Source organism: Ursus arctos, unplaced genomic scaffold (assembly GCF_023065955.2).
Source record: "Ursus arctos isolate Adak ecotype North America unplaced genomic scaffold, UrsArc2.0 scaffold_2, whole genome shotgun sequence".
Classification (NCBI taxonomy): Eukaryota; Metazoa; Chordata; class Mammalia; order Carnivora; family Ursidae; genus Ursus; species Ursus arctos.
The window spans coordinates 74,034,615-74,057,269 of record NW_026622874.1 but is presented as its reverse complement, the minus strand read 5'-3'; the positions used below and the strand labels follow the sequence as shown (position 1 = coordinate 74,057,269).

General features: G+C 51.9%; 3 protein-coding genes across 7 annotated transcripts in view; 2 read left to right on the top strand and 1 right to left on the bottom strand.

The window, feature by feature from the left end:
- Positions 1-97: 97 nt before the first annotated feature.
- On the top strand, positions 98-3,184 carry TVP23A (trans-golgi network vesicle protein 23 homolog A). Its single transcript, XM_026520337.4, has 5 exons — positions 98-254; positions 486-614; positions 1,689-1,817; positions 2,468-2,527; positions 3,082-3,184. Exons 1-4 carry the CDS (start codon positions 183-185, stop codon positions 2,525-2,527), a joined length of 390 nt encoding a protein of 129 aa, XP_026376122.3. The 5' UTR covers positions 98-182; the 3' UTR covers positions 3,082-3,184.
- On the bottom strand, positions 1,192-22,532 carry NUBP1 (NUBP iron-sulfur cluster assembly factor 1, cytosolic). 2 transcript variants are annotated; one of them, XM_026520338.4, is made up of 11 exons: positions 22,432-22,532; positions 22,249-22,353; positions 20,288-20,421; positions 13,960-14,028; positions 11,622-11,654; positions 10,951-11,041; positions 10,125-10,279; positions 7,342-7,452; positions 6,964-7,066; positions 3,987-4,070; positions 1,192-3,460 (listed from the first exon to the last, which is right to left on the bottom strand). In XM_026520338.4, the coding sequence occupies exons 1-11, from the start codon at positions 22,448-22,450 to the stop codon at positions 3,402-3,404; spliced, it is 963 nt and encodes a 320-aa protein (XP_026376123.1). In that variant the 5' UTR covers positions 22,451-22,532; the 3' UTR covers positions 1,192-3,401. The 2 variants fall into 2 exon arrangements, with proteins under 2 accessions (XP_026376123.1, XP_026376124.1); XM_026520339.4 differs by having other exon boundaries at positions 22,442-22,524.
- The window catches only part of TEKT5 (tektin 5), a 50,194-nt gene continuing 49,763 nt past the window's right edge, over positions 22,225-22,655 (top strand). For all 4 annotated transcript variants that reach the window (XM_057314832.1, XM_057314830.1, XM_057314833.1 and 1 more), the window contains exon 1: positions 22,225-22,551. The gene's annotated coding sequence lies outside the window, so the exon portion shown is untranslated. The remainder of the gene's footprint in view (positions 22,552-22,655) is intronic.

Genomic DNA, 22,655 nt, shown 5'->3' with positions numbered 1-22,655 from the left:
GGGGCGGGGAAGTCACTGGTTAGGGTAAGCTTAGTTAAGCTTACCTCTCCTCCTGTTCCCAGGGCAAGTTCAATACAAATTGGTGATTTTTATTTTGTTCATCAGTGAAAAGACGATGACTTTGCCAATGGCGTGCTTAGAGTCCTTCTGTCCATTTCCCCCAGAACGTAACCGGGAGACTCATGGTGGGCCTCCGCTGGTGGAACCAGATAGATGAAGATGGGAAAAGCCACTGGATTTTTGAAGCCAGAAAGGTATTCTCAGTACCAGTCAAACTTGAACCAGGAAAACGGTTGTGGAAGGTTTGCACAGGTCCCTTCTGGGCTTTGTGCGGCTCGGGTTCCCGCCCTGCACCGAGCCCACTGCTGTGGGTGCGCCAAACCAGCGGGTGGCCCAAGGCGGCCGACAAGAAGCCGAGAGGACCGCGTGCTGCTCTGCGCCCGCCTTCCCTCATTTTGAAAACGGCCTCCTCCTCCCCTTCCCAGGCGTCTCCGCATCAGATCGCTGCCACGGAGGCGGAGGCTCGCATCTTCTGGCTCGGCCTCGTCATCTGCCCGCTCATCTGGATCGCGCTCTTCTTTAGCACCTTGTTCTCCTTGAAGCTCAAGTGGCTGGTAAGGCGACACCCCGACGCGGACGGGCTTTGCCATCTGCACAGACCAGGGCTGCAGGGTGGGTTTTATCATCTGTCCATTGATTTGAGACCGCTCTGCTGAGGTCCTTCGTGTACCATACAGTCCACCCGTTTAGCACGTGCAATGCAATGGGCTTCTAGTATGTTCAGCGTGTGGCGGTCCCCACAGCCCATTTTAGGATATCTTCAGCACCCTCAAAAGAAACCCCGTGCCCTCTAGCCATCATCACCTCCAGCGCCTGGCATACTCCTGTCTGTTCCAACACTTACCTATTCCAGACGTTGCCTGTAAGTGGAATTCTAGAGTGTGATCATTTGTACCCCTCTTTCACGTAACACCGAATTTCAAGGTTCCTCTGTTACAGCATCTATCAGTACTTCATTTTTTATGGCTGCATGAATATTCCATCATACGGACATGCTACGTTGTTTTTCCATTCGTCCACTGATGGACATTTCATCTTTTGGACTCCTATGAATAATGCTGAGAGAGGAGCTGTAAGCAAAATCGTATGATATCCTACCTTAGAATGTTCCTAAATAGGAATAAGCAAGTCTGTGTTCTGAAGTTTTATTTTACAGGTTTTAAGTACATTCCACACCCAGCACGGAGCCCATTGTGGGGCTTGAACTCATGACTCTGAGATCAAAACCTGAGCTGAGACCAAGAGTTGGACGCTCAACTGACTGTACCACCCAGGCGCCCCTATTTTAGTTTCTTACTCTAGTTCATTGCTGTGACCTAACATCCAGAGACGGTCTAAGCAGCAGTGTCATCAGAAGTGGGTGCTGGAGTCTGGCTGCTGGCCCAGCCGTGCATCAGCTCTGGGACTTTGGGCAACTTCCATTTCTCTGGGTTTCCGTTTCTTCCCTACAAAATGGGATGAGAACGGCCCCACCCTCTTGGGTTGTTGCTGACTAAAAGGTGTCCGTGATTATTTGAGAGTGCTCAAAAAGGTTGGCCGTTATTAGGTACAGGCCAGAGCCAGTGCTATGTGGTTTGGGAGGAACATTTCAGTACCTGCTCTTAGAATGACCTTTGCTTTGCACGCAGGCCCTCGTGATAGCTGGGATTGCTCTCCAGGCCGCTAACCTGTATGGCTATATCCTTTGTAAGATGGGAGGCGAGAGCGACATCAGCAAAGTCACAGCCAGCTTTCTGTCCCAGACGGTGTTCCAGACGGTGAGTGACTGACTCCTGGACCCCTGCACTCCAGACGCTTTAAGTGCAGGTGACGTACTGACAAATGCAATTTTAATGGTTTTCCCTATCAGCTCGGCTGCCATGGTCAGCGTTCGTGGTGGTAAAATAGGCACAGCATAAAACTGACTACTTAACCATTTCCAGACGTGCTGGTGCTAAGTACATTCGCACTGTCACGCGACCATCGCCACCGTCCATTTCCAGAACTTTTTCATTCCCCAGACTGAGACTCTGTCCCCATGACACAGTAACTCCTGGTCTCCCCTCCCCAGCCTCCTACCATCTGCTTTGCTCTATGAATCTGACTCCTCTAGGGACCTCACGTAAGTGGGCTCCTCCAGTATTGGTCCTTTCGTGACTGCCACTGTTTTAAGTGATTTAAGGACTACAGAATTAAGTACTGCACACACACAATATTTTTAACCTAACATTTCTAGAAGTGTGAGATCTTTTCAATTTGATGTTTTGAGCCATTTTAAAATTTGAGCAGTGCTACTTTATGCCAAGACATTGAGCAATGAGCCCTGTGGGCTTTCGGTTATATTGTGGGTTTGCTCTGGCCCTTGTATCAGCAGAATCAGGCCCCTCACATGTTAGGACAAAGCCACAGTTGACTTTTCTCCTTGCAGGCCAGCCCAAGCGACTTCCAGAAGCCTGGCCTTGAGGGGCTGGAGATCCACAAGCATTAGGTAAGAGGCGGGGGTCGGGGCTCAGCTGTGCCGGTGGGCCAGGGCGCACAGTGGGGCTGGAGCCAGTGGGAGGCCTGGGCTCGGGGCCTTCCCAGCTCCCTCCCTTTCCTCACACAGACACTCGAAAACTCATCCCTGGGTGCAGGCACCAAGGGAGGGGGAAGGAAATGAGGGGAGAGGAAGAGAACAAAGGGATTTGCCCATCCTTCCACCAATGCCCAGAGGGAGCTGGAAAACGGGAATTACCTCTTCCCTCAGTGGTGTCACTTCCTGTGCATCTCCTGGCAGTGAGGAGAATTCTAGAGTTTACCTCAGTCTCTTTTACGTAATTAAAGAAAAAAACCCTGTAAATGGTTTTGTAGGACACTGGAAATTATGGACAGCGAACACATATTAGTGCATGGGGCATAGGCACGGATCCCCAGTTCTGTGTACATGGGTGATTTAAGGGCTTTTCGGGGCTATTTTTCATTTTCCCCTCAATCTAAAGCAGTGGCATTTGGACTATGTTATTCAAAACCATGACTGTGGATTTCGTAATGGTTCTTTTTTAGGTGTCTCTCTGAGGCCGCAGTGTTAAGCAAGAGGTTCTGTCCTTAAACAAGCTTCCAGCAGAGAATCCCTGACCACCAAGCTGTTGGTTTTCCGGAAGCAGGCTTGGGGGAGAGGTTTGAGGAGACATTTTTATTCTTGAGAGCATGTTTGTAAAGAATGCCTTTATATATGTTGAAGAGTGTACAAATACTAGAATTAAAGTGTCTGAAAAAATGACTTCATGCCCTACCAGAGTCTGGTCCCTTTCTGCCTGAGACCCCTGCTCTGTTCCCAGGCTGAGCTGCACGTGCAGCTTGCATCTCGAATGCTCTCGTGTGTTTCAGGAACCGATGAGGTGCTCTTCTTTCGGCGGATGGTGACCACAGAACTCCTGAATTCCTGGAACACGAGACATGGCAGCTGCAGTGACGGTGTGCCTGGCTCTCAGCCCTGCCTCTGTTAGCGAGGGCCGAATCCCCGCATGGCTGAACTCCCCCAGTGGTCCTATTTCTGCCGGTGCCCTGACTCTTCGAAAGTGCTCATCCCTGGGACAAGGCAAGTTCCTTTTGCCCAGGAAAATGGTGTCCAGGGCAGATACCGGCATTCCTGGGCTTCTTGCCACAGACCAAGAGCCTCCAGCTTTAATGACTGCCCCCACCCAGCCGCCTTAAAATCCAGGTTTAGCTGGCCACTCACCAGCACGCTCAGGCCTGCACATGGTGGTTTTTCTTTTTCTCACCTCAACGGCTTTCTCAAAGATGCCTGGCTTCCTGGGCTGAGGGGTCATCCCAGCCCCCACGAGCACTACTGTCTCCACCCAAGGCTGAGCGGCAATGACCCTGATGACCCATAAATGGCTCTAAGTGGGATCTTCACACCCACCCGGGCAGCCCTCTGAATTCACAGGACTCACGCACACACGTACTTTTAATGATACTTCTGTAGGCTAAAGTGGCTGGAGAATCCGGTGCGTCTGTCAAAAAAGACTGTCCTTTGTCGCAACTCTTACCTTAGAGAAATGAAAAAAAAACCTGTGAAGAAAACATATTAAGACCTCAAGCCCCCTCACCTGTAGTGAAGAACATAGTTGAGGAAACACGCAAGATGAATGGGGCATAAATACACATGTGGAATGAGACTGCTGGGGCAGGTGCTGTTCTCCCCTCCTCTATTCGCTCTGTCCACCCCCAAGTCTGGGCAGACACCCCCCCCCACCCCGCCTGCTCAGCACTACTGCAGAAGCAGGTCAGTGGTTCTGCTCCCCGCAACTGCTCCCCAACCTCAGGTGGGCCCTGGCAAGACCAGCTGTCCCCTGCGGCAAGGAAACGGAGGGAGGGAAGGAGCCAGGAGCAGGGGCTGGCAGGGGTGGAGCCCAAGCTACCCTGGGAATGTGCTGGACTAGGTCTGGCAAGTCCCTGGTCCCAGAACAGTCACATAATGGCCACTGTGTACTGATTTTCACAGGCTGTTCTTGAGTCTTCCCTGCCCCAGGGGATGCTCCCTGGCTGGGACCCCTTTCCTCTCCCTGTGCTCCAAGAACAGGCATTACTGTCCACAGAGCTGCTTTCTGAGGCTTCCTGGGTCTCCTCTCGTGTCATCTCTGCAACTCCCCCGTTACCACCCGCTCTTACAGATGAGGCCCTCGGGGCCTGGGGCCTCCAGCTAGCAGCGGGAGAGCAGGACTCCGCAGCTGGGGCGGCGACCCCAGAGCCTCAGGGCTGTCGGGCCGGGGCAGGGCTGAGAATCGCAGTGCCAGAGAGGCAGCACCTCCTGCCACGGAGTTCCCAGCATGGCCTGGAGTGTGTGCCTTCACACCTTCCTGTTCCCAGCAATCTGCCTTTGCTCCCACTGGACAAAAGAGCTTGGGGGAGGGGGTGTTTCACAGGACCTCACAGCTTTGTCCTCCTTTCCAGTGTATGACAGCACTAACCACCCTTCTCTGATGCTCGCTGGCCTCATGGTTTCAGCTAGAAGTGAGGCTTGGGGCCACGGAACTTGTCACACAGGCCTGCTCACTAGAAGGCACATCATCCTCTGCGCTTGTGACTGACAGCACCAGCACTTGGCCCTCTGCTTTGCTATTGTCTACTGGAAAGTACTCAGACTTCCCCTTCTTTGAGAAGAATGGCCCTAAAAAGAAAAATCTGGCTGAAGCTGGAGCCAGGCAGGTGGGCAGACACCCCCCGCCCCCCAACTTCCTCGCTCTTTCCCATTCTCTGCCAGGCATCCCCCTCATCTCTTGCCTACCCCTCCTGTCCTGGGGACCTGACTCGGGCAGCGGCACGGGGGGAGCCTGGTGGCAGAGAGTGTGCCAGGACGCCACTGCCCACCCACTCATTCGCATGCTGGGCGTCCACCTGCCTCGAGGCGCCTGTGAGCCGCAGACGCTTGCTCCCACACTTGGAGGGAAAGGGGGGGAAACTCAGCACCACGGCTGGTCGGCACAGACAGGTTCATCTTCCTGGGTGTTTGTACCCTCCCTAAGGAAGCAGCTGGAGTTTCCGTGTCTCGCGGGGAAAACACAGAGCAGGGTCAGGTTTCAGGACAGGGGAGCAAGTGAGGAAGGCTACCGGGATCCGCTCCTGGGTGTCAGGGTTCTCTGAGCAGTGGAGCAGCCGCTCAGTCCCTCCTCTCTCCACCCCCCTGCTCTCCCCACCCCCTGCTCTCTCCACCCCTCTGGCAATCTCATCTGCAGGGGCACATCCCACGACATTCCTGAGCCTGCTGACAAACCCAAGGCCTCCCCTGCTTTGAGACCCAGCATGCGAGAGGGAACCCGGCCCTGCTCACACTGCCTACTGTGTTCACTGCTTCTCAGGGATGTCCCCGTCTCCTAGATGGCTCTGACATCTGCTGCCTTTCTCCCCACCCATCAAATCCTGTTACCTTCCTGCTCGTGTGTCCCTCCCCTTCCATGCCAATGCCCAGGCCTGGGGCAAGTCCTAACCTCCTCCCCACACTCCCCTGCAGGGCCAAAGGCCTCCCTTCTCAGCACTCCCCCACGTGCCCTCGCAAAGTCTCGGTTTCTCATTTCCTAATCCCTGAAGGCCCAGCTCCCAGGCTTGGCTGCAAAGCTGTCCATGCCTGGGCTCCAGCCTGCCTTCCAGCCTTCTCCCCAGCCTTCCCTGAAGCCCAGGCCCCTCTGCTGACGCTCCCACCTCCACCACTTCCACGCGTCACAGGCTCAGCTAACTTAAGCTAAGTTCAGCTCTACCTCGGGGAAACAGATTTGGAGGCAGGTGTCATTTAGAGCGTGGGTGGCCCTGCCGACCATGCCGCTCAGCAGGCTGACACCCAAGAGTGACTACAGAATCGGGAGGGCGTCAACCACCACCTTCAGTCTTGTTGCTGCTCATAGAGTGTCTGGAGGGGACCCAGAGGACTCTGGTACTAAAAGGGAAGCATTTTTCATGCACAAGGGCCCCTGTAGGCAGGCCAACTCCCTCATCTAGGGCCGAGAAAGACAGGGCCGTCCGCACTGTGCTGGACCTCCTGGGAGGCAGGAGGTCTTCCTAAGGGTTTTTGAGGCTAATTCTGTTCATGACTTTCACCCCAGAACCTAATTCCTGTCTGAGACAGGACCCCAGCACACACCTTGGCATTTCCACCTCCTGTCCCCCTCCTTGGTGAATTCCTATCCTGGGGCCCCCCAGCACATCCCTGACCAGTCTTCACCCCGCCTTCCTGGCCCCACCCCGCCACCCCACTCACACTGAGGTCTGCTTGCTCCCCTGGCAACATGACTGCACAGTTTAAGGTTTCTCTCAGCTTCAGGGGAGTTCCTGAGTGTGTACTCTTTGTCTGCTGTCCCCTTGTCCAGAGTTGTCCCCGTGGTGGGTGAGTGGGGTGTGAAGGACCCGTCTGGCAGTGGCGGGCTGGGACCGGCGTTTGGACTCACCCACCTATGTGTGGGTCCAAAGGCACTTTTCCGAGGAGCGGGATCTTCAGATCCTGGCACATGACCTCCGCACCGCCCGTTGTTGGTGGAAATATCTGAGATTCTTTCTGTGAGGCAAATTAAAAGAGGAACAATGAGGATTTTGTTTCAGAATCATTAAAAATGGACCACATTTTAAAGCAACCTAAAAAAAAAAATGGCTGTGTGAACGTGAAACATTCACCACAAGAACTTTCATTAAATCAGCAAGAGATTTTTGTGATTCCACTTCCCAAAATGACGGGGAGAAGCGGACATGGGGTCACAGAGACCCCTCTGCAGGCTTTCCTCCTCCACAGGAGGACGAACAGGTTAGCTGGGCCTCAGGCGGCCGCGCTCCCACCTTGCACTGCGGGCAGATGAAGACGCTCATGTTCTCCACCACTCCGATGACGGGCAGCTTCACCTTATGGCAGAAGTTGATCTCCTTCCGGACATCCTGGAGGGACACCTCCTGTCAAGGTTCAAAAGACCATTTGTTTCAAAGTCAAAGTCTAAGAAAGAATGTTTGCGTGGTTGCAGGGAAGGCTGGTGCGATGCAGTGGATTCACCACCATAAAGCCTTCAGCAAGTCTCTCTCCAGTGCCAACCATGTGCTGAGCCCTATTCTAGGTGCTATTTCCCCCCAAACCCTAAAAGGATAAACCTGAATGGCCAAATAGCAAACTTACCATGAAGGCACAGAAAAATGACCTTTTACAATATCCCCATGTTCTATTTTCTCATCAATATACTGCACCAAGCTGAATTGTGCAGTATTTTCTAGATTGGGGGACAGCAAAGTATGGCCTGTGGGCCCAGTCTGGATGTCTGCTTTTGTTTTTGTTAAGAGCTATTTATGGGGGGGGTGGGGAGACTCTCAAGCAGGCTCCGCACACCCAGCATGGAGCCTGACATGGGGCTTGATCTCATGACCTGAGATCATGACCTGAACTGAAACCTAGAGTTGGACGCTTAACTGAGTCACCCAGGCACCCTTATCTGTTTTCTACAAACACTTCTGGACAGAGCCCTGCCCGCTCCTCTACATACCATCACTGGCTGCTTTTGTCCTACAGTGGGGCCTTTGCGACAGAGGCCATGTGGTTCACAAAGCCTAAAGTACTTACTATCCGGCCCTTTATAGAAAAAGTTTGCTAACCTCTGATCTAGACTATTATGAATGCAAACAACTTTATGGACAAGAAGAAAATAAGGAACATTCCCATATTTAGACCAAATTCACTTCGGAACTCTAAAAGCTCCTTTTACAGTAATAAGTAGCGTAGCATCCTGGCTTGGTACCATCTCTACTTCCCCCTGGCTCTTAGGGTCCCAGACACACTATTCCTAGCTTGCTGTTGTCATGTACGGTCACACGCCAGCCTCTGTGGCTCTAACACTCCTGGGGTCCCAGACGTGCAAGGCTTCGAGTCACCGATTTCTGGAGGCACACACTTGGTTCTCAGTCGCTTGGAGACGGAGGTACAGACACAAAGGCGTTTAGCTATAGAAAATAAGCTGGTATCAACTGTATTAGTCTCTGCACCTCACTGCACCTCTGCGGTTCTCTCCTTAGTGGTCCTGTAAGTCAAGGCCCTGCTTTGTCAAAAAGGACCCCCAAAAGAGAGCCTCCTGCCTGGGCCAGCGGCTGTGAAGGGCTCTGAGAAGGTGGGTGACCCTACTGTTAAGTCACTCTCTCCAGAGAAGCTCCACACAGAGCGCACGCGAATGCAGAGTGTCCTCCCACGGCTTCCCGGAGGAAGGCCAGCATCTGCTTGGTGTGTTTCCCTCTTGAACCCAAGGGGACGCCGTGCTCGCTTTCATAATAAATGTGAAGAGGCCATCTTTGTGCCAGCTGGATTTTTGTTGTTTCTTAATATTTTAGAGTGGTTTTATGTTCACAGCAAAACTGAGCAGAAACAGTTCCCGTATGCCCCCTGTCCCCATACCCATACACCTCCCCGCTACCAACATCCCCCATTGCAGTGCTCCGTTCCAAATGGATTGTTTTCCTTATAGGTCACTTGTTTGGGACCCGCCCTCGACAGTACCGCTGCTCTGAAGCGGGGCTCAAACACTCGGTAAAAATTCAAAAACACTGTTAAGTCCATCTTCACTACCACCCCCTGGGCCAGGTGCTCCCCACCTCTCGCCACTTAAGTGGTGTCCTGCCATTCCATGTGCTCCCAAGACCCTCTCCACAGGGCACCAGAGTGATGTCCCACACTCATCCCATCATAGCACTCCCCGCCCCGGCACCTTCACGTGGCCCTCGGTGCCTGTCACACGTTGTTGGAGCCCCGTGTGTGCCTCGTGTCTGGCACCCGGCTTCCTCCGTGAGCCGCAGAGGCCGTAAGGGAGGACTGGCCTGTTTCTTCCCTGGTGCCAGGCACGGGGCCCACACAGAGCTGGTGCTCCGAGAAGGTTTCCTGAAGCGTGAGGGGTGGTACTGACGGATTCACAGACAGACAAAAGCCTCCTCTGTTGTGCTTTCTTAGGAGTGAAGAAGAGTATGGTGAAAGAAGGTACAACTGAACGGGATCAGCTATGGCTTTCCTGGCAACGACAATAAAGCCCGTTGCAGACGGGACTGCGTTTGTTCACTGCTGGATTCACTCCAGAGGACAGCCCTGCTCTCTCCTCAGTTTGGGCTCAGCACGGGCTCTGCATGACTGGAACAGGAACTGGGCCTTGCTGAAGGGGCAAGGACTGCAGCGGCTGACCCAGCCATTGGTCTATACCCCAGGCTGGCTCTATGGACAACCGGGAAAGGCGCAGGGAAGTGGAAATGCAGGTGGTGGGGACTGATGCGTGAGCACAGTAAGGGTGACGTGACCACGAGGGACAAGCTGGACTGTAAAGGTACCAGTGGTCTTGCTGGCTCTGTAAAGGAAATGTGAAGGGCAATTCTGAGCCACTACCGTTTCCACCTATGAACAGAAATAACTGTGGAATGATTATTTGTCAACAGCAAATGCCTCGACCAAAGATAAAGCTTTTAACAAAGTTTCTGTCGATCCACACAGGGCTGTTGGGGCACATGTTCTGAGGAGCTGCTTCGAGAAAAGGGTCTCGAGGCTGTACGAGAAAGGAACGTTCGGACGCGGCCGAGTGTGCGGCCAGCCCCCCTGGGCGCTCGCTCACCTGAGGCGTGGTGATTATCACCGCCCCATCGATGTGTGCCGCTGACAGGTACTGGACAGCCGACAGGTGTTCGTCCGACGTGCCAGGCGGGGTATCCACGATGAGGTAGTCCACCTCTCCCCAGTCCACGTCACGAAGGAACTGCTTGATCATGCCTGCAGAGAGACACAGAGAGAGAGACAGACAGACGGTGCCGCCTTTTTTCCGCACTTACAACTGTGCAGAGGCACCTTGCGCTCTTCACGTACACCTGGCCTGTGCTCTGAATCAGGATGTCTGCCCATGTCTGGAGACGTTTCTGGCTGTCACGATGGGGGTGGGGGTGCCACTGGCATCTAGTGGGTAGAGGCCGGGGTGCCACCAACGTCCTGCAACGTGGAGCACAGTCCACCCCTCCCCTAACAGAGAATTATCTGGCCCCGAAAGGCAACAGTGCAAAGGCTGAGGCGCCCTGCCCATAAAGGACAGTTCTGCATGGTCTCCTTACGCCTCCCTGCCCAGCCAGCCTGCTAGGATTTCACCTCACACACTTCCTGGACATAAATAAGCTACTAGAAAACCACAGTAAAAACGACTTCAGAGTTACCGAGGCTTCAAAGATAGAAAAACTCACAGCAGACGTTACATATTATAAAACAATTTCTGTCGGCTCTCTATTAGCTCTCTTCAAGCGGTGAAGACAAAGGCAACCAGATGCTTAACCACGACCCTCTGCAAACCCCAGCAGAGGACTGTTGCCATCCTGACGGCACAGGCTGTAGAGGAGACCTAGAGCAGTTCTGCTCTTGGAAGATCGTGCTCACAGAGAAAAAGCAGAGTGGCAAACCATTTTTCTTTGGTCCCCTCCAGATAACGGCGTCGTCAGGACTGCTGAGCAGGAAACCCACCGACATCACCCCCAGGTTGTCTTCCACAAACTGGAGAGGATGAAGCAAAGAACACTTAAAACCACAGCACAGGGCACTTCTTTGCCGTTTATTGGAGCTCAGACTGAAAAAGCCATTTTGAGAACAAAACGACCATGTGATCTCTGGGTCTATTCATTTTTTGAATCCACAAATTATTTTGGGGGAAGAAGGGTTACCATACTGGGGGACCTGAACCCTGGGACCGTGTGCTCCAGTGCAGGAACCTCGGCAGAACCACTGCCCTTGCCTGGGCTTGCAAACTGTGGCCCACCTCCGGGTTTTCTATGAAGTTTTACTGGAACACAGCCACGGTCATTCATTTACATATTATGACTTTCACACTACAACGGTGGGTAGTGTGTGGCCCATACACTGAAAATATGTACCGTCTGACCCTTTATAGAAACAGTCTGCCAATCCCTGATCTTACACCTGTGTTCCCTGAGCCTAGACAAGTGCCCCAATCAGTACCTGCTGACAGATAAACACTTGGGTTGAGGAAGGCGGTGCCAGCCCAAACCATATCCGTTCTGAACCCAAGACTCAGAGCACACAGCCTTGCTAGTAAGGCAAAGGTGTGAGAACTCACCACTGGAGACCAGCCCGAGCCACTCTGGTGAACCTGCAGGAACATGAACACCGACGTTCAATGGTAAGAAATTAGGCGCCATGTGCATACTTCTCACCCACATAGATTTACACGTTAGGAAGACAATTTTATAAAATACAATTCACTGTCTTAAATGCTACCACTCCACTCTTCCTAGACAGTGAGCAGCTGGGGGGGAGGCAGTGAGGGACAGAGCTGTATTTCCTACCCCCTCCCCACCCCCAGGCTGGGTTACTTTGAAACTGCTGAGATAGATCCAGTCAGGGAACCCAGCCTGGCTGAGTTCACGTATCATCTAGGGTGGAAGGTATGTGACAAGCGGGGCGAGAATCAGGTGGGGGTTGCTGAGGAAACGCAGTGGTTGTCGTGTGGCAAGGCCGCCTCTGTGGGAGTCCAGGAGTGAAAGGGTTTCACTCTTGCCCTGTCCGGGGCCTGAGCGTCCGTGCTGGTCTGCTGAACTCCCCCCACCCGGGGATGGGGGCCAACAGGAAGCTCATGGGCCACCTGGAGATTCAGACTCTCTCCTTACAGCAGGTGTTCAGTCAGAGTCGGCATTCAACTCTGCGCTGCCTCCTCATCGTGAGACTAGAACTGACTCAACTTCCGACTACACATGTCTTAGCAAGTGGGCTTTAGAGCAACCTAGGAGCCGAAACAGCCCATATCCTTGAAGAAGTCTTACTTTTTTATACAGCTCTACGGAAAACTTATTCACATACGACACCAGCCTCCCATTCAAAGCATACAAGTCAGTGGCTTTTGAGATATTCCTAGAGCTGGGCACCCACCACCAGTCAGTTTGGGCACATTGTCACCACTCCAGGAAGCCCCGTGACGGTCACACCCAGTCCTTTACATCCGACACCCCCGCCGCCCTCCCAGGCCCAGGTGACCCCCATCTCCTGTCTCCACAGATGGGCCTGTTCTGGACACTTCACAGAAACGCAACTCTAGGATATGTCATCTTGGGTGACTGGCTTTAAGGTCTTTTTGATTTGTATGTACGTTTTAAGTCCCAGAACAGTTAGCGTGCCGCGTCGCATCCATTTCGGAGGTGTGACACAGCGATGCCACAGGTCCACGCGTGTCCGTGCTCATCACAGGGGTGTATGCTTAACCCTCCGCGCCTAGTTCACCCAGCTCTTACTGAGCACCAACCCGTCATTCCTACGGAAACTCATTCTCCACGGTGGCAGGCTTGAGAAAGGGACAAATGAAATGACCCATAGTACAGGAGAAGAAAACAGCACAACTTCCGTTTTCTCTCACCGCGTAAACACGTCAGCGTCTACGAAACACCCGCGTACGGGTACAGTCAGCGCTAGCTGGACAGAGCTCACAGGTCAACATGCTCGTTACTGATGGGCATGGGCGCAGACGTGCCTGCAGCTCTGCCTCTACCCTGGACGGCGTCACGCCCTTCCCAGCACCCTCAGCAGCACATCCCAAGCCCCGAGGAGTCCACAGGCCTGGCCTGTCTGCTTCTGGCTCCTGTGCAGCCACCCTCCCTTCGTCCCTCTGCCACTAGTCCTTCCGTGGAGGACACGCCTGCTTCAGTGCTCCTGCACTTGCTCCCTGGCCCAGAAGGCTCTTCCCTGGCTCTCCACAGCAGAGTGCCCTTGACCACACCCTTGCTCGCCCTGACCCCTTACCCCCTTATTTTCTACTATCAGCTGCCCCTTCCCACTGGGGCCGGGGGCTTTATCTGCCCCGCTCACCACTGTACCCCAGCACCCAGGAGGGCCCGGCAGTTACATAGAGAATGAACCCTGGGAACATCCTGGCCCCCCAGCCCCTTTTCAGTGCACTGCCTCGGAGGCAGACCCTTGCTGGGACAGCTTCTTGCCAGCCAGGAGGGGATGACCGGCACCTGCACGGACTGCTGTGGTGCTGTGGCCCTGTCCCCATCCCACGTCCCTCTGCCACCTCACAGTCTCAGTTCCCCGGGGGTGACCGAAAGGGCAAAAACATTCCCTTGCTTCCAGGGTACAGACCCCTAGCCAGGACTGGTCTAGCTTTCCCAGGCAGTGCGAAGTTTCCGTGTCCTACTTCTGCATTTTACTTGCTGTTTCCCTTCCTCTCTAAGGCACTGAAACTAATGCTTCTCAAATGGTGTCCGTGCACTTTATATACAGTCCCAACCCCCCAAGCTCACAGATGGGACGGGTAAATGTTTATCTGGTTTCAGCACGGCCACGTTAAAAACGCATGGCTACAAAAAACGCATGGCTCTGCTAACCCCTTTGTGTGTGATGAGTAGTCCGGAGCTATGGGTGCCGTGAGAATGCTTTCCTGCGGTTCCCGCTATAGTTAGTACCTGTTCTCCTTCCAATCCCATTATCTTGGGAATTGACGGCCCACATATGTCAATGTCCAGAAGAGCGACCTGGAAACAAGCAGAGACCAGAGCAGTGACACAACTGAACATACGACCTTCCAGATGTGCACCATTGGGAGGGCAACAGCGTTTGAGAAAGGGGAGAAGATGGAAAGAAATGGAGTCAAGCGAGAACCGAGTGGAATCCTGGGGGAGTTCCAACATTTATCTTCCAGGCCATGGCCACACAGTCTCAGACTCCTGAAGAGAGCTTGGCAAAGCACAGCAACACCACGGACTTCCACCCTCCCCCCGTCCAAGTCTGGCCAACTCCGGGGTGATCTTCTGGACCCGGGGTCAGGTCCTTTAAAGATCCCAGCCCAGCCACCGTTCACTTGGCCTTTACCACGTGCCTGAGGGGCGGGTATGGTCATCCCGGCTCTACAGAAGAGGAAATGGAGGTTGGAGAGGCCCAGGGACTTGTTCAGTAAGCAAGCAGCAGAGCTAGGATGCACCCAAGGTCTGGCGACCCCAACACCAGGGCTCTTTCCACTGCCCCGCAGGGCCTGGAGAGGAGAGCCAGAGTGGAACCTGCCCCCGAGCTCTGACCGAGCCCCACTGTGCTGTGATCCTGAAGGTTAATGATGGCTTAACTTCATCTTCTAAAAAGATGACAAGAAGGAAGTCTAGAGAAGCTCTTTGCTAGTGATCTGCGCAGCTGGAATGACTCCTTCCACCCCAAGCACCCTGCTTTCTCAGTGTGATAAATGAGGAGATCTGAGACAGTCTTTAGGAACCCGCTGAAGAGCAGGGTTAATATTCATCTTGAAAGCTCAAATGTCAAGCATCCAAAGTGCAGCACATCTGGGTAACTTTTTAACTTGCCCTAAATTCGTTTCTTGCTTCCCTCTTCACAGCTCTCTGCAAACCCGTCTCCTGCTTCCTCACCCGGCACCCCCGTGATCAGGAAAACTTTTCATCCTGAGCTCAGCCGCTTGCCTCCCCCGCCCTCTGCTGGACCACTTGAAGAACGCAACAGAACGACGCGCAGGCCGAAAACCTGGCTTCCTTCACCTTCTTGACAGCAAGGCTGGAGTGCGTTAATGATCCACAAACGTTTTACCTCAGAGCCTCACAATGTGAGAAACCACACCGTTACTACCACCCTAACAGACTTAACGGTACTCTCGGTTTCTAGACACTCTGTCTCTGTGCCCTTTCTTTCAGAAACAATTTACTGTTTCAAGGAACTACGCTTCCCACAGCCAAGGGGGTGAATTTTAAGTGAAATGATGCAAGGATGCAGGGACAAATCGCAGGCACTCACTCCCGTGGTGGTACCCAGAAAGGCTGTGACATGTCCCTACTATGCAGACCTCCGAGGGGCTCTGTGCCCTGTCCCTTTCAGACTTCCTGTTGAACCTGTCACTACCCTAATATCCATCCAACTGATTCCTTTCTGCTCAGGCCAGAGAACCTGTGCAGAGAGAAATGTGCCCGAGTACATTCTACCAGGGCCTCTGTGGAAGCAGCTAGCAACCTGATGAGACAAGCAGGTTTTGCCACACCTCTCTCCCAGCCAAAGAGTGGTGGAACAGGGTGCTGTCAGGATCCAAAACTTTCCCCTTAAGCAAATCCCCAAACTTCCCCTTAAGAGGCCCTGGGAGACGGGCTCTAGTCCTGACTTTTGGCACTCCAGGGCTGTGTCACCTCATACAAACTGCTTCCGTCGGAGCCTCTGATCTGTCAAACAAGGTTCAGAAGATCATCAGGCCCTTTCCAGCCCCAAAGTCTACCAGCCCCAGAGACGGGCCTCAGACACTTCAGTCCGGAAGCCCCCAGAGCAGACATGTTAATGCTACAGCTCATCTTTCAGATCACAAGGCAAGACGACCACCTGGTCACTTGTGGGAGCTGGTGACCCTGCCCTGGAAAAACAGCCCGTGAGTCGGCGGTGTCTCCTAGCTCAGGTGTTAACTAAGGCTCCTGCGTCCTTCACCACAACTCACACCCCCCCAGCCTACCTGCTCCCTCTGGGCTCATGCCTTCTGCTAACGAGCTGCTGGACACCTGCCTGCCTTGAGCCCGAACCCAGGACAGCCCTGCTCAGAGCTAGGCATGAGCTTGCAGCAGGTCGCAGACAGAAAAGGCACCGGGCGTTTCCCTCCCGAATTTAGGGAAGGAAGGAATGTGTGCTACTTGAGATCAACCAACCAGACGGACTCAGGTCTACTGTCTGTCAATATCCCGCACCCCTTGGAGACAGTGGTGTTTTCAGTCAGGAGTAGGATCTGTGAGGAAATAGTTTCCTAAGTCCGGACTTTTTTTCAGTAAGCCACCACTGCATAAAGAAATCCAGCTTCTCCAGTCGTACTTCCACAACGGATGGTGCATTTTCCTTTAGTTGCAAAGTCCAGGCAACTACTTCACGACAGAATTATACAGAAGCACCATTATATATAAACAGCTCTCTATTTCCAAGTGGTTACTTGCATCTGGCCTGGTTAAAGCCCATCTTCAGAGAGCTGCTTAAGAAAACAGAGCAGATGAACACGGGGGAAGGGAAGGAAAAAGAAAATGAAATCACAGAGGGAGACAGACAAACCGTAAGAGACTCTTAACTCTAGGAAACAAACTGAAGGTTGCTGGGGAGAAGGTCGGTGGGGAGATGGAGTCACCGAGCGATGGGCATTAAGGACATTTCATGTAGGGAGCACTGGGTGTTGTATGCAACTGATGAATCACGAGATTCTACCCTGAAACTAATAATACATTAACTGATTCTCAATTAAAAAAATTAATGCACACACATACACAAAATAGAACATGCCTGACAGCTTCTAAAAAGCAAAGAGCATTCTGGGTGATACGGACACTCTCTCAGAGGAATAATCAGTGTTTGGCCAACAGGCCAATACACATTTGACCCTCAAATGGCAGGAGACTGTTGATTAACAGAAGAATAAACGAACAAGTGGATTCTCCACCCGCTCAGCACTGTAGCTGGTGGGGGTAGGCTGCGAAGCCGGCGCTAAAGCAAAAATGACCACCACCTCTCCCCCACGTTCCAGTTAGTGGATAAAGTAACGGTGACCGCGGCCACCGACATTTACTGAGCACTTATACACCTCAGACACCATGCTGAGCATTTTACAGTTACCTGCATTACCTCACTGGCTCCTGACTCTCATTTTACAGGGAAAACTGAGGCAGAGAGCCTGGCAACCCGCCCAAGGTCCCAGAAGTGGCGTGGGCGAACTGGGATGTGAACCCACGCAGTCTCAGCCCAGAGCCTGTATTCCTGGCCACCACGCTGTACTGTGCTGGTGGCCACCCTGCCCCAGATGCTTAGTCGGGCTCTGACTGCCCCTCTTCCCCAAAGTGGCCAGCCCCTGCTTTGTCCATCTCCCTGACTCCGCCCCTATTTGTCCTGTGGCACTTGCTGCACCGGCTGTCCTGATCTGCATCCTCGGGGCTGCTCACGGAGACACGAACACCACCTCGCGTCTGGCTTCCTGTCCCCTCTAATGGTACTCAATCACACACTCGGCTGTCATCACGATGCTCCCAGAGCAACGCCTCTTTGCTTGCCGAATGTCTTACCAGGTCATTCAAAGCCTCCCCGGTCTGGCTCAGCCTCCTCCTCGGCCCCTTCACTGGAGGAGCCCCACCAGCCTGCCTGCCACACACACATTTCATCTGTCCTCACCACAGTCCAGAGGCCGCCTTCTCTAAGCCCGGGTGTCCCTCCCAGGCTGCTTTCCCCTGTCCCAAATCCCTGGAGCACGTCTTGGATGGTGGATGCCAGATTTCAGAGCCCCCCACCCAGGCCAGCAGGAACAGCTCTACCATTCTAACATGATCAGAAGAGAAATGAGCAAGAAGGGAGGATTCATAGCCCGGGTGAGTGAGAGGAACGCCGAACATTACAGATCACCAAGTCCAGCCTATTCACTCCCAAGCAGGCTGCGGCTCGCCCCGGGTTTCAGTCTTCCTGCACAGACGCACTTCCCCAGCCAGCACCAGTGTTTCTGGGGCTACAAACCAAACCAGGGGCCAGTCAACTACAACCCGGGGGCCAAACCCAGCCTGCTACCTGTTTTTGTACAGCCCACAAGGTAAGAACGGTTGTTACGTTCTTAGAAGGCTGGGGGGCAGGGGGGGAAATAAAAAAAAGTCTATTTCGTGATGTAAAAATTATATGAAATTTAATGACAATAAAGTTGTGTTAGAACACACAGGGGAGTTTGTTTGTTTACAGATCATTTATGGCTGCTTTCCTGTTGGAGGGCAGGACTTAACAGTTGCCATAGGAACTGTACGGCCAGCAAAACCGAAAATATTCACCATCTGGCTCTTCACACAAAAAGTTTGCCCGGCCTTGAAGCAAACTTAATTTCTTAATGCAGTGATTTGGAAACTGTATTCCCGGAGTCCTCGGATACTGGTGAGGTGTCTCAGGGGCCTGTGTGTGTCCTGAGCACATGTCACAATGGTGGCTACAGCCTCTGCGTGCTGCGTAGCTGGCTTTTTTGCGGAGAAAAATCAAGCCTTATGTTGAGATCTTATGGTGCTATTTCACTTATGTAGAATGGTTTATCTACTACAGGCACACAACACTGACATTTACGCAGCTTTTGGAGTTTTAAAATATAACAAGCAATGTGTGGCAGTTTTGAAATTTCAATACTAGATTAAATGTACCTCTACAGCCCCTTTTAGCACTTTTTTTGTTTTAAGTCAAACAAAAGTGAAGGGCCATTTATCAGAAAAGAAATCTGAACTGAACGTCAGCCATTGTATATAAAAATAATATTCAAAATGCATGAAAAGAAAAATGCTCAGAAATAAGTCAATGTATGAAGAAGGCACGACGACCATGGGAAGAACTGAAATGGGAAGAAACAGTTTTCAACGTGAACAAAACACAACTGCTTTCCTGTGTTACGCAGAACTCCTCTGCAGGCCCTGAACCGTGTCCTGAGACGCAAGAGGGCAGTTAGTTGGCAATTCCCGTCCAGAGGGTAGCAGGCTAACCCAGGGCACACACAGCGCTGGCACACAAATCCTCAGCCAGGTCTCTCGTTTCGGGGGTCAATCTATCAGATAGCTGGATTCTAAGAGACATCCATGTGCTCTTGCAGTTCTGATGTGTAAGCATTTTTTCACTGGAATTTTAAACAAAATTTCAGTTTGGAAGAAAACGAAGATGGAATGTGTTCTGTGCTTAAAAAAAAAAAACAGAAACCACAGTATTCATGGTTTTATTAGCTATCAAGCGGTAATAAAGTGAATACTGGGATCACTTTAGAAAAGTGATCAATACAAAATTATCACGAGTCCAGTGAATAACCGAAGGTATTTTTAAAATCACAGGTACTGTCAATTTCCATTCGAGCTTTGTGGTAAAAAGTATTTTATTCTTCCTCATCACACCACACCTTTCATTAAAGCTGAAATCCAGAAAGCAGCTGGATTTTCACTGGGCATTTGTGGAGTTTTTGTGTACATGTGTATACTTGGGTACCAGCAAGTGGCCCAGTTCAAGGGGTTGGCAAGTGTTTTCTTCCTCAAGAGTGAAACAGAAAATACACTTGACCTTTGAACAAGGTGGAGTTTAGGGTTGACCCCTGTACAGTTGAAAATCCATGTGTAACTACTGACTCCACCAAAATTTAACTACTAATAGCCTGTTGACCCGAAGTCTTATAGGTAACAGTCGATCAGCACATATTGGTTCGTTGTATCCATTATACACTGTGCTCTTATACTACAGTAACCTAGAGAAAAAAAAGTTACTAAAAAAAATCCTAAGGGGAAAAAAATACATTTATAGTACTATAAAAAAATCCACATATAAATGGAACCATGCAGTTCAAACCCACGTTGTTCAAGGGTCAACTTTATTTTAGGCTTTGTGGGCAAAATCAAGGATACTATAAACCAATTTAAAAGCAACCGTTTATAAATGTAAAAATCATTCTTAGATCACAGGCCACAAAATGGCAAGAGAAGAGCTGAATCTGCCCATGGGCTAATGTTTGCAAACCTCTGGCCTAGAAACAGGCAGAAAGGGGCCAAGAGAAAAAAGTCTGAACTTAACAAAATGATCAGCATGCCAAAAGACATGTACACCTGCTACGCATTTCCATAGAGAATCTCATGAAACATTTCATTTCACTGCATAGCTGCCATTCGTTTCCTCCTCCTCTCTGCAAGGATCTGGATTCCCAAGAGGCCAATTCAACTTAGTCTAAGCAATCAGTTCTCCAGAAAGCATCACGCACCCTCACATGGGAGCCTCTCTGAGTTTTTCCCAAGGTCTTACCTGCGTGTTTTCATCCTCTGCTAGGCCGTGGGCAAGGTGGGCACTAAATGTGCTTTTTCCAACACCACCTTTTCCAGATAACACCAAGATTTTGTGTTTCACGGTCTTCATTTTCTCTTTGATTTCTTCTATGGCTGCAAAGAAAGCAATCAGGTGATGAAGTCCCTGACTAAATTTCAAGTGTCACTTTTCCAATGGACTAGTAGGAGCTAAATAATTGGGGCTATTTCAAGCGACTGTGTGTGAAGTACCACCCAGTAAGTACTATAAAGATAATAAATCTATTATCATCTCTGAAATTTTATTTATTGGTTTACTTGTCTGTCTTCTCTTGCTAGAACATAAGCTCCATGAGAATAGAGACTAGCTGAAATGTTCACTGCTATATTCCCAGCTCCAGAAGAGCTTCACACATAGTAATGGTTCCCAACCTGACAGCAAAAGCTGCCTGGGGACATTTTTGGTTGTCACAAGGAAGGCGTGCTACTGGTACATAATGGGTAGAGATGCTGTTAAATATCTAACAATGCGGGGCGCCTGGGTGGCACAGTTGGTTAAGTGTCCGACTCTTGGTTTTGGCTCTGGTCATGATCTCAGGGTCATGAGACTGAGCCCTATGTTGCGCTTTGCGCTCTACTCAGCACAGAGTCTGCTGGAGATTCTCTCCCTGTCCCTTTGCCCCTCCCCCTGCTCCTGTTCTCGCTCTCTCAAATAAATTAAAAAAAAAAAAAAAAAGTCTAACAATGCTCAGGACAGCATCCCACCCCAAAGATTTATCCAGATCCAAATGTCAGTAGTGCCAAGGTTGAGAATCCCTGACAAATAGCAGGCATTTATGACGACCAGTCACAGATAACTATCACAGATTATACATATGCTGTACCTTCGACATTTCACCTTACTTCAATTCTTTAAAATACTACCATGAGGTAACTATTCTACCCGCCCCTTATTTAAAAAGTACGTTCCAAGTGGCATCTGACTCTTGGTTTCTGCTCAGATCATAATCTCAGGGTCCTGGAATCAAGCCCGAGGTCTGGCTCTCCACTCAGTAGGGAGTCTCTTGGGATTCTCTTCCTCTCCTTCTTCCCCTCTCCTGCTTGTGAGCGTACGCTCTCTCAAAAAAGTTGGTTCTAAGCACACTGTGGGTCTTGAACTCATGACCCTGACATCAAGAGTGGCATGCTCTATGGACTGAGCCAGCCAGGTGCCCCTTGCCCCATTTTGGATAAGGAAATGGAGGCTCAGAGACCTCAGGAGTCTCGCTCAAGGTCCTACTGTTTGCAGGACCCAGAAATCAAACCTGAGCCTCTCTTCGAACTCCTTCAAAATTCTCCCAGCCTCCCGCTTTTTAAGATCCTTTTACTAAGTCCCCAGAGTCTTTCCCACCCTCCGATTTGTCCTTTGTCATACTTATCGCTGCGATGATTTATTTGCTTGCTCACTTGATTATGGCGGGTCTCCCCTATTAAACTAACGTCTACTAGGGCAGTGACCTCATCTCTCTCATTCACAGCTGTATCCCCAGCACAGAGCACTGTGTCCAGGAGGCGAACACATATTTCTATTAAATAGATAAGAGAATCGCTCCTTTTCACAAGGAGGACAATTTTGTCCAAAGAATAAGCCCAAGCAACCCCCAGTTCAAAGTCTATACCCTATTTCCTGGGACTAAGGCTTCAACCCGACCACTGTCGGTCACTGTCACTCAAACCGCTAGCCCCACCCCCTTCCCCGCCCCTCTTGAGACCCCTTTGGACTCCGTAACAGTCACTGGACCTTCAGGCTTTGCCCCATCGCACCACAACTCTCTACTCTGATAGACTTTTGCACAAGCCCGCCTCCTCTAGCCCCACCCCTCCTAAGAGGCCTCCCGGACCCGCCTCTGACATCCGGTCCTCGGTCCCACCTCTTCCTGGCTGGGCCCTTCACTTCCGGCTCAGGCCCTGCCCCTTCCTCACCTGGGTCAGGAGCGGCGCCGGCTCCGGAAGCACAGAGTCGCTGGTTGGGGCAGCCCTGACATGAGGCCCCTCGGCCCGCCTGGGCGCTGCCGGTCCCGGGACAGCCTGCGCGGGCACAAAGTCACAGTTAGAGTGGCTCCTGTTCCTTCAGCCCCGCTACCCACACCCTCTCCGCGCACTCACCCTGAGGTACCTCCTCCATTCGGCTGCCTCCGACGTCTCCGCGGCCACCGGAACCCGCCCTTACGTGTTTCCGCCTCCTGGCGCCCAAGCTGGCTCTCCAGCTGCGCGAAGTCAGTCTCGGTAAGAGGACTGTGCGCAGGCGCGGACCTTGTGTCTGTCAGGTGCTTGGGGCTGGCTTCCCCCCCCCCCCCGCCGCCCCCCTTGCCCTTTAAAACTGAGCTGCG